Source organism: Protobothrops mucrosquamatus, unplaced genomic scaffold, assembly GCF_001527695.2.
Source record: "Protobothrops mucrosquamatus isolate PMUCROS unplaced genomic scaffold, P.Mucros_1.0 scaffold_166, whole genome shotgun sequence".
Lineage (NCBI taxonomy): Eukaryota > Metazoa > Chordata > Lepidosauria > Squamata > Viperidae > Protobothrops > Protobothrops mucrosquamatus.
Window position 1 is genome coordinate 210,401 of NW_015386242.1, and position 16,879 is coordinate 227,279.

At 36.7% G+C, this 16,879-nt stretch overlaps 2 protein-coding genes across 3 annotated transcripts in view; one reads left to right on the forward strand and one right to left on the reverse strand.

Moving 5' to 3' along the window:
* The window catches only part of ELMOD2 (ELMO domain containing 2), a 13,960-nt gene extending 13,644 nt beyond the window's left edge, over nucleotides 1-316 (reverse strand). Inside the window, exon 1 of one of the 2 annotated variants that reach the window (XM_015821557.1) lies at nucleotides 191-316. The gene's annotated coding sequence lies outside the window, so the exon portion shown is untranslated. Of the gene's footprint in view, nucleotides 1-144; nucleotides 156-190 lie in introns of those variants that run through there. The other variant, XM_015821574.1, reaches the window with a different exon arrangement.
* Nucleotides 317-390: 74 nt separating this feature from the next.
* Nucleotides 391-16,879, forward strand: part of MGAT4D (MGAT4 family member D) — a 45,672-nt gene continuing 29,183 nt past the window's right edge. Inside the window, exons 1-3 of the mRNA XM_029285151.1 lie at nucleotides 391-502; nucleotides 12,763-12,897; nucleotides 14,593-14,726. Of these exons, the coding sequence (XP_029140984.1) occupies nucleotides 391-502; nucleotides 12,763-12,897; nucleotides 14,593-14,726 (381 nt within the window). The remainder of the gene's footprint in view (nucleotides 503-12,762; nucleotides 12,898-14,592; nucleotides 14,727-16,879) is intronic.

Here is a 16,879-nt window from a genome sequence, read left to right on the forward strand (position 1 = left end):
TTTTTCATTTGGCAGCTAGCTGCACAGAACCGAGTCCATATGAGGATTTCCTCCACCGTCCCGCTCCCCGGGCAGATTCCCTTATTCCCCACCCCACCGTCGCTCGGGTGCCCGCCCTCCTTTAACCGTTACCAGGCTGGTTACATCATTCCAGCGAAACCCATCAAAACTGGCCACAGCCTCGCTTCACCTTCACCAGCCGTTCCTTCTTATCCCAAAAGGAAGTTGCCTTGCCACAGACCCGGAAGTGAGATGGGGCCGGGTAGGAGGTAACGGCATTTATCCACTCCTGTCATTTTGGAACTAGGCGTACCATTCCCCTCCCTTTTGTTTTTCTTTTCTTTCATTCCCACCTCCCTTGAAACGACTTGCACTGGCACGTCGGCCTCCATGGAGACCACAGAAAGCCCGCCAAGTCCAAACAGGCGAATGCGAATCTCCCCTTTTGCGCTGGGCGGGGCTTTCAAGCTATCGGATCAGGTCCAGCAGCGAGAAGAGGCTGGTAACTGCCGCCGCCGCCGCCGCCGCCATTACAAGGCAACCGTTGCCACAACAGCTGAGAGGTCGCGGCGTCTGGGCGTGTTAATGCGCCTGGAGGAGGTCGGTTCCGTCTTCTGGAAGGAAAGGTGGTGACGCCCCAGTGAATCACTTAGCGACGGCGGGGATCCCTCGGTCGTCATAAAGCGTCCTTTTGTGCTAGGGTGACATGATAGCAGTGCTCCAATATCTCAGGGGCTGCCACGAAGAAGAGGAAGTCAAGCTATTCTCCAAAGCACCTGAAGGCAGGAAGGAAACTGCTTCCAGTTTCCAATGGATGGAAACTAATCAAGGAAAGAAGCAACCTAGAACTAAGAAAAATTTCCTGAAAGTTAGAACAATTAATCAGTGGAACAACTTGCTTCCAGAAGTTGTGAATGCTCCAACACTGGAAGCTTTTAAGAAGAGATTGGATAACCATTTGTCTGAGCAGGGGGTTGGACTAGAAGACCTCCAAGGTCCCTTCCTATTCTGTTATTCAGTCCAGAATTGGAAGTGGAGAAGTATTCCATGTATGTAAAAGTATCAATCATGTTTCAGCTGTTCATCCTCTGCTCTGGTATCTCATGGTTCTCCAAGTGTGGACTTCACTAGAGAACCTTAGAGATCCGCAAAAACCTTTCAAGGGTATACAAAGTCAAATAAGTATTTTAACATTTCTAATGCAATATATGTGGATAGATATAACCCACATAAACCAAAACTTTTTGTGTCCTCTGTCATATTTAAGATTGTAAAAGGATCCTGAGAACAAAATGTTTGAGAACCGCTGTCGTATCTTATTGACATAAATGAAACAAATGAACAACAGTCTATAGTTAAGATTAATATATTATAATACTGTAGTACTTACTTTATCAAATTGAAGATTCCTATAGTTGAATAAAACTTGAAACGGGAGAAGAACCAACAGGACAGAATGCTTCAGAAGTTGCTTCAGAAAACCAAAGTTGTCCCTTGAGATGGAGGGAACTACAACCTGAAATCAAAAGCACTTGCCTTCCTTCTCTACCTTTTACACACCTCAGTGAGTGCTGAAGCCCTCACAATAATGTCTGGTAGTTTTAGGGCAAGAATTTGTGACTTCTCAGGGGATGGCAAAAGGTCATTGCATTTGTGCAGTCAATTTCCTCCCCCCACCCCAAAGCCAACCCCAAATCAGGAAACTGCTTGGTAAGAATGCCATTTCTCTTCTGTTGGGTTATGGAAACCATGAAGTTTTTTTTTAAAAAAAGCAGAATTCAAAAAAACGAATTTCCAGAAGAAGTGCAGTGATTAAATATAGTACACTCCCTCTTCTTCCATCTGTCTGCATATGGTACATTAGTTTCCGAGTCTACTTAGTGCTCAAGATTACAGAAATTAGCTAGGTTTATTTATGCTTAACATAAATATACCTGCATTCAATTTATGTAAGGTTGATTTTGCTATTCCTGTCCCTGTCTCAGACATTCTTAAGCAAAGTATCCTATGTCTTCTGCAGCCACAGAACAAATGACCATGGAGGCCCAGAGCCAGCCTGGAAGTTACCAAACTATGAATTATCATAGCCAATCTATTCTTATTGAATAATCATAGCTATTGAAACAGCAAAATCTGATAAGAGAAAATGCCAGATGGAATGATAGGAATATGTATTTCTTTTTTCATAAATTACTCCCCCAATAGATAGGTAACTGATTAGATAAAAAACATGCCTCCCAGCAAAGCCTTACATTATTGACATCTCCTGCTTCAGATGATGAGGAAAAACAGCTGGGTATCATCAGTATTTTGATAATGCCATCTTTGACAGATAACATGACTTTACTCATTGGCTTCATATAAATGTTTAAATGGTTGAGGAATTTCACAACACAGTACCATGGGATTAAGTAGAACTACCACTACCTTTGCTATTATATTCCCAATATGCAGAAATAATCCTATGGGAAAAACCTGATTTTTATTTTCTCCAGATGTCACTACAATAAGAGTACTTCCTTTTCCCAGTCTTTCTAGTTTTGTGAGAAAATTTGTGAAAAAGGTCTAATGGCTCTGGCAAAATTTAATTAAAGGCTTACTGTGAACTAGGCCAATGTTTATGTCCAGATTATTGGTAAATTTAGCAAAGCCTTACTAATTTCTATCTTACACATACAGGTTTTGAAATTGTTCAGATCAAAAGTTAGAAATCCTTGGAGTAAAACTTTTTTCTCAGCTGACCTGTCTCCAGTTCTCAAAGCACATGCTCAGAGTTATGTGATGCCTTCAGCTTCTTCAAATTTCTTCTTGACCATATATTATTTTTAAAAAATCACTTTTCTATTTTTAATATTTAAAATATTTTGTAGTAGAATTCTGATATTTATGTACCCATTGTTCAACTTTAAACAGCTGTCATTCTTAGGCACTGTTTGTAACAATAATAAATTTTGATAAAAGTAATTCACTACATTATTAAGATTATTACATTTGTTTTAATAAATTAGTAATTAAGATTAACAAGCCACTATTTGAAATTTTAATATATATTTTATTTTATTTTCATGACATTGTTTTAACACAATTTTTTTGAAAAAACTTTTCACAGATTAAAGTATAAAGTTGTAACAAGCATAGTTGCACTCATGCTATCTACTTGATACTTCATTTACAATCCAAGATAAATTTGGTTCAACTGTATATTATAGAAATACATACATACATACATACATACATACATACATACATACATACATACATACATACATATATTCTAATACTATTCCACAATATAAGTGCCTCACAAATATTAGTTTGATTACTATATACTAATAATTTTGTGTTTAATTATGAAATATATGCCATGAACACCAAAGCAGATACATATCAAATAATATGATTCCTTTAAATTAATGTTCTCATTCTCTACTTACTTACAGGTTTCTTATTCTAGAAATTGCCACACAAGTTCTATAGGAAACGCAATTTATGTTGCCATAAAAGCACACTCATTACACACTCTAGTACACTCATGGGTACCATAAACAAATAATCATGTATGATTCATAATGACTATTAAGAGGGATAGTAAAACTGTTGTTGTAAATTGTTAATACAGGAAGATAATTCCAAAACATGTTAAGGATATTAATGTATAGCATAAAAGCTCCTGTGCTAAAAATCATAATTTACATAAAACATTTTAGTTTGAATCCAAATTACATAACACTCACATTTCTATTAAACTACTCTGTTGGAAATTATAATGCCAACATTACATGGGAAGAACATATATACATCTTGATACTGCTCTATATCTGTTTATAGTTGAACTGTAGAAACATAAAAATATGAAATTATTAGAAATGACTTAGAAATTATAAATACAAATACCACAACATAAAATTCTGTGAAAATCAGATATTTAAATTTAAGAACAAAAACTCTTGCAATCCTCTGTATTTGTGTTTTTGAACAGTAGTCAGTCAAATACATCTGGCTCAACAGGAAAACATCAAGTTCCATTATCGTAAAGATTAGCAGTTTAAAAATGCATGTTGCAACAATAAGCCTTGATCTTTGGAAACCAAGTTTGAAGTAAGAAATGTAGGCCTTTAACTCTTCTGATACTGTACTTGACAAGTTCCACTGGAAATTGATAGATTTCACATGAACTTTTTAATTTCTGTATCATTTGTACATGAACTAAACATATACTGCTGTTAATGCCTATAATTTTTATAAAATGGTATGCTAAAATGTTAAAAATCTTCAATTAGGTTCAGATTGCAGAATTACTATGAAATTATTTAATTTTGCTTAAGTGAACATAAAAGACTTAAACCTTCTGTGAACATTTAATTGTAAGAGATGTTTTTTATTCCTGCCTACAGAATGAGGGAAAGACATCAGCCTCAAAATCCTATCCATCTGTCCATTAATATCATTTATTTATTTATATTTATTCAATTTTCATAGCCACCCATCTCAGTCAGTGACTCTGGGTGGCTTACAATTCAAATGCCTATCCAAATACTGAACAACAGGGCATTTCATGTTCAGGGAAGCAAAAACAAATATCACATTAAAAAATGAGCCGGATCAAGTCTGCAGAGAAAAACATTCCAGCAAGAAATCCACCCATCCATGCATTCCTATGAAAGAGGAATGGTTTCAGATGCATTCTACATTCCATATCTCCCATTCCTTAGTCACATGATCCCTAACATAGCGTATTCATATGTTGACATATATTTATAAAGGTCCAAAAATCATAGGAAAAAAAGAGAAAAATCTTTTTTTTAGAATTGATATCCTCTTTGCATTATTTGCTCACCGGGATTACTAGTCAAATATTTTCTCTAAAGGTAAGATAGCAAGAGGGGTAACAACTTGACATATTATGGGGAACTCCTCTCTGATTCGACTTCCACAGACTCTCCTTGGGATTAGTCCAGAATCCTATAGGTAATACTTGGCTGGCGCCTGTGATCCAATTCCCAAGGGAACGGAAGAGCTGCACGGGAGTAACCGGTTGCTCGCGCAGCAACTTAGACTTTGGGTCCCGCGGTTGCAAAAGCCGGGATGCGAGCTCTGCGAAATGTGATCCCAGGCAACACACCTGCGCGATCTGAGAGGCCGGATATCCAATAAGAAGCCGCCCTGAGGGGGGAATCTCGGGGGGGAAAGGTGCCCTAGCTGTGTCGAGCATCATTCTAGCAGCATCTCGGATCCGCCGCAGCCAAGAGGCAACAAAGAAGCGGCGACGTGCCATTGTTGCGCGGGGCAGCCGCGGAATTCCCAGGGTGGCTGGGAGATGAGGCTCAGGCTGAGAGGCGCCCTGAAGTGTGTCTGCCTGAGCGCAGCCTTCTCCTTGGCGTGGTACATAAGCTTCCATAGGATTGAAGGTGAGAGCAATGAAAAGCAGCGGGCTTTCCAACTGCGCTCGCGTTGAGACGGGCTTTGCGCGCAACTGCTTTCCGCTAGAGGGGGGGAACTCCAGGAGGAGTTCAACTTTCGGCTCTCCGGCGTTAGGCAAGGGCAGAGGGAGTTGTCGGACCAACCGAGTGAGCGCTCCAAGTTTTAACTCCCACCAGTGCCATTTCCTCGGCAAGCAGCGCCTAAGGTTGCGCCCCAGTGCCAAGCCGAATGCCTGCCCGGTTAGCTTTCGGGGTCCGGTTGAGCGCGCGTTGCCTTTATTGTTTGCATTGATCTCTATACGAAACCCTTTGCCTCTTGAAGTTATAGCAAAGCAACTGCGTCTTGGTAGGACTCTGTCCCTCGGGCACGCCGCGAACTAGAAAGTACAAATTGGGGTTTGTTTCAAGGAAGGACAGTGCGATCGATACTTTTGTTCAGTCGCAGATACTTTTACATCCAATCTACGGCAGCTTTCCCCTTGAAATATAAATGACGCCCAAGTACCTCCTTGAAATATAAATGACGCCCAAGCCCTTTCAGAAAGTAGTTCTAGAAAATGGCACTGAAAATTGAGCTTGCTGCTTGCTCTGTGCAACGTATTTCTAAAGTGTACCGTGCTCCTATTATGGCAGATTCGGTTGCAACTACTTTTTTTTTAAAAAAAAATTAAACATCGTATTGTAGTATTATAAAAATTATTAATTTGCTGTGTGTTTTTTTTTTTTTAAAAAGAAATCAGTTTAACTTTGGGGTCTTTGCTGCAATTTGGAATTAGAACCTACCTATTCTCACAACTGTAACTATCAGAGCACATTGGGCAGCAAGTGTTTTCCACTGGTTTTGATCAATTGTAGCATCTTCAGGATCGTCCCAAGGGACATTAATAATCTTAGGATCTTTCTTAAGTGTTTGGCACCAAGTTTTCTGAGGCTGTCCTCAATTCCTCTTTCTCCTGGAGGAAAGCTATGGCCAGCAAGCCACATTCAACATTCATTCACAGTTTTCGATAGATGTTCTAAATCTGATCTTTGTAGATTACCCTAGCTTTAGCATCCCATGCGCAACAGCCCATCTAACAGATTTAGATTTTGCAGATGACATTGCATTGCTTGGTGAAACAAAGGGGTACGTTTAAGAAATAACCATGTGCTTAGATAATGAGGCCAACAAGATTGGCTTATGTATAAATTTTGAGAAATTTATGCAAGTCGGAAGTGCTGAAGATAATATGCCTATAACAGGCTATAGAACAAATCCAACAATTTATTTATCTTGGTAGCATTATGTCTATTAATGGAGATACAGACAAGGATATTAAATATTGAATTAGAATGGCAGCGGCCCCGTTTCAAGCAGCCCAAGTTAGTCTACAGCAGCCATAAGTATTATCACAAAGATAAAGCTCTTCAAGAGTGTTGTTATACCAAATGCAATATATGCTTGTGAAATATAGAAGTGTACAACCAAGATGATTATATAGTTAAATGTTTTCCAACAATACTGCTTGAAAAGAATCCTCCACATCTCATATTGTGACCACATCACTAATGAAGAGATACTACAAAGATGAGATTTAGAACTGTCACTATATTAGTGTATTATTAATTCAGCTGCAACATATGTGAAAGTACAGTATTTTTTAAAAATCTCAAAACAGTGCAGAACAATCTGTTTTCCCAGCTGCATGCTTTCTTTCTTCATCCTTCTTCCAAAACTCTTTAGCTGGAAATTTAGCTTTAGCATGCATTATTGCTCTTTTCTCTCATCTTAATGTCCATTTGTTTTTGAGGTTGATGGCAATGAAGATTAGTATTGTTTGGGTTTACACATCTTTTTGAGGAGTTGGGTAGTGGAAACAGCAAAGTCTTTCTAATAAAATGTTGTAAAGACTTGAGTAATAACATTTAGTAGTTGCAAGAGAAAAGAATCCAACATTTCTGTGCCATAGATACTGAACAGTTTGTGGTCAGCTATATATTTGTACAGCACAAGAGTATTACAGGAAAACTCAACTCTGCAATTCAGGCATTCTTTCCAATGAAGTGTATTTCCAATTGAGAATGAACCATTCCAAAATAGTCTAAAATATTGGATGTTTCAGTGTAATCAATAGATACTTTGCTGCAATGCAATTACAGAAAGCAGTTCAATTTCTGCGTTGTATCAGCTATTTGGTTTGAAGGAAATATATGAATAATACAGACACAAATTTTGGGTTATGGCCTTTTGCAGCTCACATATTTATCATATATCTGCAGACGTATGTGTCTCTTTTAAACAGTAGAATACCTATGTCAGTGATGGCGAACCTTTTAGAGACTGAGTGCCCAAACAGCAACCCAAAACCCACTTATGCATCGTTGAGTGCCAGATGGGCGTGACCTATTGTGTGGGTGTGGCCCATTGTGTGGGTGTGGCCCCTTGGGTGGGCATGGCTGCGATGGTAACGGCAGACTGGGTGGGACTAAAAAGTTCCATCAATCAATTCCAACTTTGCAAGATCTTTTTTTTCCCCGCAAGAAGTTGAAATTGACTGATTTTTTCTTTTTTTTGTACACAGCGGCGGAGGCCTAAAGTGAAAAGGTTTTATAAAACCCAGCTGAAGGCCTAGGACTGGGGCGATGGCGCGCGTGCCCACAGAGAGGGCTCTGAGTGCCGCCTCTGGCACCCGTGCCATAGGTTCACCACCACTGACCTATGTGATCAATTTTCAGGATATGATCAAGTATGAAACACTGTCCTATCTTATGTGGATATAATTGGGCACGAAGCTTCATATTCCTTTTTTCTCCTAATTTGGGATGATGAGGTTAAGGAAAATATGGGTTGATTCTTTTCCTGCAATGCAGGAGTAATGTTTAAGGCTAATTAAGGTTATATGTTTTACATATAGTTGGTTCCCCCCATCCCACTCAATAGGCAAACTGTCTGACATTTTTCCCCTCAGAAATAAAGGGCCAAGGGGACATTTCCTTTGAAATGTACTTAGACACTGTAACTCCATATAAACAAATAATTGTGTAATTTACCAGGTTTAAATAAGATACATTTAAATAATTTCGTCAACAAAATAGATAGAATGGGCGTGATTGATCTTTTCTTGCTAGCACTGAAAGCACTAGAAGCCAATTACTGTATGGATCTCGCTTTTCAGGGTTGATGCAAATTGTGCACATCAGTAACACATCATGTTACTTCAGCTTCAAAGTTATATCTGCTGACAACTAATATTTAAGACATACTGTAGTGTTTGTTTGAACTGATTCTTCTTTGTGTAAATGATGTAATATTGAGGCACGTGAGCAATTTAACAGTATCAATCATCTATTCCAATTATGTTATTACAGTCTAACTCCATGGCTGTGTTTGGCACATAAAACAATTCCATTCACCATTTATTTGGCATTCTAAGTGTTTTTTGTTTTGTTTTTTAATCTGTTTTAATGGATACACTTTGCTCTTTTAATCTATTAAATCAAGGGTCTACTGTTTTAGGACATTTTTGGTCCTATTTTGTACTGTTTAACTTCACATTTTAAATCTTTTAATTGAATGTATTATTCAAAAGACAATAAACATTTTATCAAATACCAAGATACTACTCCCTTATAAAACTAAAACCAAAAATAAAACCAAAATTTTAAAAGAGCCTTAGGGTCTGACTGCCCTATAATATTTTTGTCAGTAGCTTATTGATTTGTCTGAAATACCTAGAGGAGTTTAACATAGATATCCCATTTAGAATACACACCAATCTTAAAGTCACATTTGAAGTAAAATGCATGGATATTTTCAGTGATTAATATCTTGTTAATCTGATTTATACTTTTACAATATCCACCTCTGATAAACAAATGATATTTTTAGAATTACAATGAGATAAATATGTTTCTATGGAGAGCAGAAACAATGACTGGAGCAAAGAATGAAAAAATCAGTTCTTCAAACCTCTCTGAACAAGGAGAGGATGCAAGATTGCAGACATTCTTCCTCATGGACCACAATCCCATGCTCTATTGAGTCATTATTTTCATCACAAACAGCTGAACCTGACACCTTAGTATCCCTATTAAGTTCAGCAAGGGCACTGTATCTATTATGCAGGGACACACCAAAAGCTTCATGTTTATGATCCATAGCTCTCACTCTTCCATATCCAACAGTTGCCCATACTGCTCTTCTCCTGCTGGGTCTTTATTTATTTATTGTATTTTTATTTTATTTATTGTATTTATATCCCGCCCTTCTCCTGGTGGACTCAGGGCGGCTTACAGCCAGTTAAAAAGCAGAGCAATTGATACAAATATACAAATTTAAAATAAATTAAAAGATATATTTAAATAGGCCTTTTCTTATTTTAAAAGTTGATTAAAATCCAATTTAAAATATGGTGGGGGGGCTGATAGCAGGTGTGCTCAATAGAACATGCCAGCTGAGTTGGCCACCTAATTTCAGCCTGAAGAACACAAAGTAAAGACTCTGGAGTCTAGACAAGCAATCTGTCCATGTAAACTAGCAATCTGCTTACCAATAGGACAGTACAAGTAGTCCCTGACTTACAACAGTTTGTTTAGTGACTGTTCAAAGTTACAACAGCCCTGAAAAAAGTGACTCATGACTATTTTTCACAGTTATGACCTTTGCAGTATTCCCATGATCAGGTGGTCAAAACTGAGATGCCTCGCAACTGGTTCATACTTATGACCACTGCTGTGTCCCAAAGTAATGTGATCACCTTTTGCGACCCTCTGACAAGCAAAGTCAGTGGGGAAGCCAGATTCACTTAACAACTGGGTTACCAACTTATCAACTGCGGTGATTCATTCAATAACTGTGGCAAGAAAGGTCATGAAATGGGACAAAATTTACTTAACAAATGTCTCACTTAACAACAGAATTTCTCAGCTCAATTGTGGTCGTACATTGAGGACTACCTGTATCCAAGTTTTTAAAAAGTACCAAGAAAGACAGCTGCAAAACATGTATTGCACTGAATTAAGCCAGACATTCTAAAATAAAATTGCAATCATATACTTACCAAGGATGAACTGCTGCTGTTTTCTGATGAGAAGTTCAGTTGCCCTCACAATGAGTCATTCCACAGAGTGAGGGTAGGTAGATATTATCTTGCACCCTTCTTGTTTTAGATTTTTAGTTGTATGTATTCGTGCTCTGTTAGGCGCGGCAGGCTACTACCCTGCTCCACTGGACAAAGTCTCAGTCCTCTTGAACTTATTGTGACCTACTCCTTCCAGCAACCTCTGGTGCTATGCAAATGCAATTTAATGCAACCAGTGACTCCTGAGTCTGATCAAAGCACAAAACACAATACAAGGGTATGATTACTTGCCATCGTTTGAAAATTACACTTTGGTTGATATAGCTCAAAATTGCATTTCATTTATTCATTTCATTCTATTACTCTTATCTATTTGTTTAACCTCTCATTTTGAATTTTATTTAATTTCTAAGATAATAGCTATCTCCCCCAATATTGTATCTTATGAAAATCTTATTAGCCTTCTCTCCATGTTTTTATCCCATTCATTAATAAAAGTATCAAAAAATAGAAGTTTTAGAACTGATTCTTGGAGTAGCCCTTTCTTTCACATTACCCGCATTACGTAGCTTGCAAATTAGCCTATCATGTGGTACTTTGTCAAAAGTTATACTGAGATCAAGATATAGCATTATCATTATCTATATAGGAAGTTACTTAATTTAAAAATGAGGTAAGGCTAGTCTGGTAAGATTCATTTTTGACAATTCCAACTGACTTCTGGTAGCTACCACACTGCTTTCCAGATTCTTATAGATAGCTGTCTTTATGATATAAATCATAAATCTTCCCACCTATCAGTATCAGTACTCAGTACAGCTGTACATCCTACATAATTTCATCCTGGACTGAGCCAGAGATGTTGGTACAGTCTTGAATCGGTGCTTAGAGTTTGTTTGGATCTGGATGAGACAAAACAAGCTAAACTGAACCCGGGCAAGACAGAATTGTAGAAAGGATGACTGTAAACTGTGGTGACAGCCTTTGAAGGGACTTTCCCTGAAAGAATAACTCCATGATTTGTAGTGATATAATATTGGTTTTACAGATGCTGCATTAGATACTAAAAAGTATCTGGATGCAATTCAAAATACTGGTTTGATCTGTAAATTTATATGGCTTGATACTTACAGAATTGCTTTTTTGGCATAGAGGTGTCCCTCCCAGCTTTTCTAGTGCAAGCCTTCTGCCAATATCTTTTAATGGCCTCCCTTGTAATAGAGGTAAAAGGGGCTGGAGTTTACAGGCAGTGTTGTTCTGCTGTAGGTCCTGGGTTAGGAGACACTTTCCTTCTTGAAATTAGATTGGCACCATCATTTGTAGGCATCTGGAAACAGAGTTAATCTGGAGAACATTTGTGAGAATGGTCACTAATATTTACTGCTTTATAGCTGTTTGTGTATCATTGGCTTTATTGATGTTCTTATATTTTTATTCTGTAAACTGCTAGGAAACATTTTGTTTGAATCCAGTGGTGTATATAAACACTAAATAAATAAATGCTTTCGTGAAAATATTTCATTAATCAGTTTATTTCTCTAATTAATATTTGCTTTCTAGTATTCAGGGGGTTTGCCCCCTAGGTTTTATATCTGAGATAGGCAGATCCAATGATTGTTTATATAAACAAAACATGTTTTCTTGCACTGAACTATTATTTACTTAGAGGGGGGAAAAAGTAAAATTATTATAAAATGGCATATAAAATGATGTCTTGTTTTCCTTTCTTCTTTGTACTCAGTTCTAGCATCATTAATTTCAAATGGATACACAGTGCTAGAATCAGAAATATACACAGCACATCTTCAGTTTTACACATATTATTGCTAAGGGTCAGTTCCATCAAGAGAAAGCATTAAAAAGTACATTGTAAGGTCAGTTTTAATCATGTGCAATGTGCAAAATGGGACTAGTGCATGGATAGGTTTTAAATTTAGTATTTGACCAAGAAAAGCCTGCATAAAAATAGCAGCCTTATAATTTAATATTATCCAAATATTAAATGTGATCTACACCCACTGGTACTAAATTTGTAGAATTCCCGGTTTTTAACCATGCTTATGAATCGTGGGAATTATAGTAAATTTCTGGAAGACAGTAATTTGGAGATAAATCTGCTAAATTATCATAATGCATTTTACTATGTATAGAATGCACCCTTGATAGTCTATCACATTATCATACTACAGGATTGTATCAGCACTTTGAAAATGGAATCTTGATATTGTGGACAGTTAATTGTTTATGTTATGTTCAGTAATTCCTTTTTCTTTTTTTTAAAGATTACATGGAGTGGAAAGTCCTGAAGAACAAGCTGTCAATACATCCTGCAACCATCTGCTACTATCTGCCACATCTCCAGAAAAATGAAGATGCTATTTACCCAAAAGTCATAACTGAGCAGAGTAGAACTGGGGGTGAGAATAAAATTGAATATAGAAGAGAAGAGAGAGTGTTTGCATGTGTGTTAATTGTGTAATCGTGAAAACATCAAAGTTTCTGGGCAGTTTTCTTTAAGGAAAGGAGCGTTGTTTTTACATTATTCATTTGAGTGTACATATCCGATAAAAACAAATCTGTGAATATTAGAGATGATACAGTATATCCACATTTGAAAGTATGTTGCACTTAGTTGCTTACATGAAGAATCCCTATTAGAGAATTGTTTAAAATCCTAAATTAAAGATGAAAACAAAATACATAAGCTAGGATTGTTACATTTTTCCTTTCATTTAATACACTGCTTAGAGAACTGTTATTATCCTATTATTCTTCCAGTAACTGAAGTGAAAGTTTAAGCTGAAAGGTGACAAACTGCCCAAATTTCTTGATAATCTATTTGACTCAGTAGCACACTAGTCCTATTTCTTCCAGATCAGATCACACATTATACCACATTAGTTTACTAGTGTTTAATTTCCATAAAAGTGTGTATTATCAACAGCTTAGCACAAACCTACTTTAGACTTCTGTTGGGATGGTGAAAATATGATACTATCAGGATACACATAGAATTTCCTGCTGATATCTATAAGAAATGACAAACCTTCCAGGACCAACAGCAGGTAATTCAAAATACAGATATTCCTCTACTTACAAAGAGGTTAGGCTCTGAGAGGCTTTTCATAAGTCCATTTTGTTTGTAAGTCCAAACAAGTATAAAAAAACTTGTGCAGTAGACAGCTCTTACCTTACTTAAGTAGCAACAAACTTGAGTGTATGAGTGCAGATCAGGAAGTGGAAATTGTGAGTGGAAGTTGGAAGAAGGTGGGAAAACATTAGTTTATGGTGCATCACAGACATATGTGGTGCGCTGTAAACTAACCCTTTCCTGCCTTCTCCTGACTTTGGTACCTTCTAAGTTGGATTGTGCACAGGTTTCTTTGTATTGATGAAAGTTCATTAACTTGAAAGTTTGTAAATAATGTCTGCAAAGCACCTAAATAATACAAGATAGATTTCTTGGGTATACGTATGTAGCTTATAAATTGAAAAATCAAGGAATGAAGGATCTATGAAAAATGATATTATTTATGAATTATTGAAATAATAATCAAGATACTATCCATACACTTTATATTCATTTCTTTTTACAGATAGTCCTCCACTTATGACCGCAAGTGAGCTCAAAATTTCTGTTGCTAAGTGAGACAGTTGTTAAGTGAGTTTTGCACCATTTTAACGACTTTTCTTGTCACAGTTGTTAAGTGAATCATAGTTGTTAAGTCAGTAACATGGTTGTTAAGTGAATCTGGCTTCCTCATTGACTTTGCTTGTCAGAAGGTCCAAAAGGTGAGGTGATCACTGACACTGGGATACTGTAACCATCATAAATATGAGTTGGTTGACAAGCATCTGAATTTTGATCCTGTATCCATGGAAATGCAGCAACAGTTGTAAATGTGAAAAATAGTCATGTCAATTTTTTCAGGGCCATTGTAACTTCGAACAGTCACTAAATGAATTTTTGTAAGTTGGGGACTACCTGTATATGTTCTTCAAAAAAATATTGTACATTTCCCAAATAATAATAATAACAAGTTTTGTTTTTACACAACAGTTGCTTTTTACATATTGCTATTACATAAAATAAAATAATTTCTGTATGTTAGTATTCCTAGTAATTGGTATATCATCAGTGCGAAGAAAAAAGGAAAGTTATTTGATGAGTACATTGAATTCCCTTTTCAATGGAATGTCTAAATATCAGAAGAAAAAATGTGTGATAGTTGTCCTTATAGCAGAGGTAAGATAAAATAATAATGATTCATTTAAGCTAACAAAAAAGGAAATATAGTAATTTATATCTATTATTATATAAGTACTCTGCAACTGAATATTAATTAGAGCTTCTGGAAGTATTTTTAAAATTCATTTTCTCCATCAACATGTTCAAGATCCTTTTGTAAATACTGTGTTCTCTCCCTTTATGTTTTGTGTACATTTGTGTATGTGCCTTTGATTCACCACTGATTCCTGGTAACTGCCTGGATAAATCCTTGCAGTTTTCTTGGAAAGATTTCAGAAGTTTTTTGGCATTGCCTCTTCCCTACAGATGAGAGAAGTGACTAGTCCCAAAGTCACCCAGCTGGCTTTGAGCCTAAAGTGGAACTGGAATTCCAGTTTCTAGCAAGTTGCCTTAACCACTATATCAAACTGGCTCTCTTTTTATATTTTATTATAGATTATATTATGATATTCAAAAACATTACAAATAATTCTTGAATTTGAAAAATGCATAGGTGAGTTATTGCTTTTGAATTATTCCTGGTCTATAGATGCAGGATTTCTATTAAAACTGTTGAATTTATGGATTATAATGTGATAGCATATATTGAATTTATGGTAGCAGAGAATGAGTATTTCAGAAAATGAACATCATATGCTAGTGCAACTGCTATAGCAACAAGACATTATTCATATAAGGGGCAGTTTTTATTTTATAAATATCTTTTAATGTTTAAAATGACATGGAAATTATACTAATAAAATTATATTACAGTCATCTACCTTTAGTAATTATATGAAAGCAGACATTAAACACATTAAGTAATATTACATTTACATCAGTTTATTAGTAAAATCAAGTTATCAACAGCAGTAATATTCTTTAAATATTGCAATTAATTTAATAAGAAACCTTCCTTATTTAATAGATTTTCTCTGACTTAAATGTTAAGAGAAACCATAATTTTCATGGGCAGAAAAGGTTTCTATTTAAATTAAATTCTGTGTCAGATTCATTTTCAAATATAAGATTATTTTAAATATAGTACCATATATACTCGTAACTTAAGTTGTGTTCTATTGAAGGAATTGTATATAATATAGAGTTTGTCAATATAATAATCCTCAGTTAATTATCCTAATTGGGATTGGGATTTCCATTGCTAAGTGAAGTGTTAATTAAGCAAAACATGACATGATGGCATTGCTTAGCGATGGCAGTTCTGTCAGTCCCAGTTACAATTGTTTGGCAAGGACTGTGCAGTAGTTAGGGAGGACCTGATGCTTCTCCTGCCTTGTTGTCCTCGCCTCCACTTCATGTCCCCCTCCTTCCATTTATCTTTCTTCATCTCTGTGCTTTGTATCACCTTGCACTCTACCAAGTCCCTCTTCCCCGCACCCCAGTGGACTTTTGCCATCTTCTTCCTTCTACTGCTGACAAAATGTGCTGAGGCAGTTGTGGCTCTTCACGAGGCCTTCATGGCACAAGAGTAGGTGATGGTGGTAGATTGCAGGTAGCCAAAAGGGCAGAGATGGGGGGGAGGGAAGGCGATTTGAAGCACACACTGTGGTTGTAAATAGGAACAGGCTGTAAAGCATGAAAACATTTGATCATGTGGCTACAGGGTCACTACAATGGCCGTAACGTTGAAGATGAGTTGTAACTACTATTCTTTCAGCACCATTGTAACTTTGAATGGTCACTGAATTAATGGCTGTTAAGCAAGTAACATATATTTAGCATACTATGCCTTGATTTAGGCATTAAGCATCTTAAAATGCAATTTTTTGAATTTGACTTTTTAGCAAGCTTTTAGCAAATTTACCGGGATGCTTTTTGCACATTTTACAGTCTAATTATATTCTACAATCCTATACATGTACTTTATTATTTTACTCTGCTTTTGAACCAAATATATTTCTCTGTTTGGTACGTGTCAGGTTTGGTCAAATATTTCAGTCTAAGACAGAGGTCCCCAACCTTTTGGGCACCAGGGACTGGTTACATGGAGAGAGGTTTTTCCACAGACCAGAAGGGGCGTGGTTTTGTGTGCTGCCTGCATCCCATGGATGGGGCTTTGTTTGTGCGGCCCAGTTGCTGACATGCCATGGCCTGGTACTGGTCCACGGAGCAGGGGTTGGGGACCCTTGGTCTAAGACGATAATTTAAAA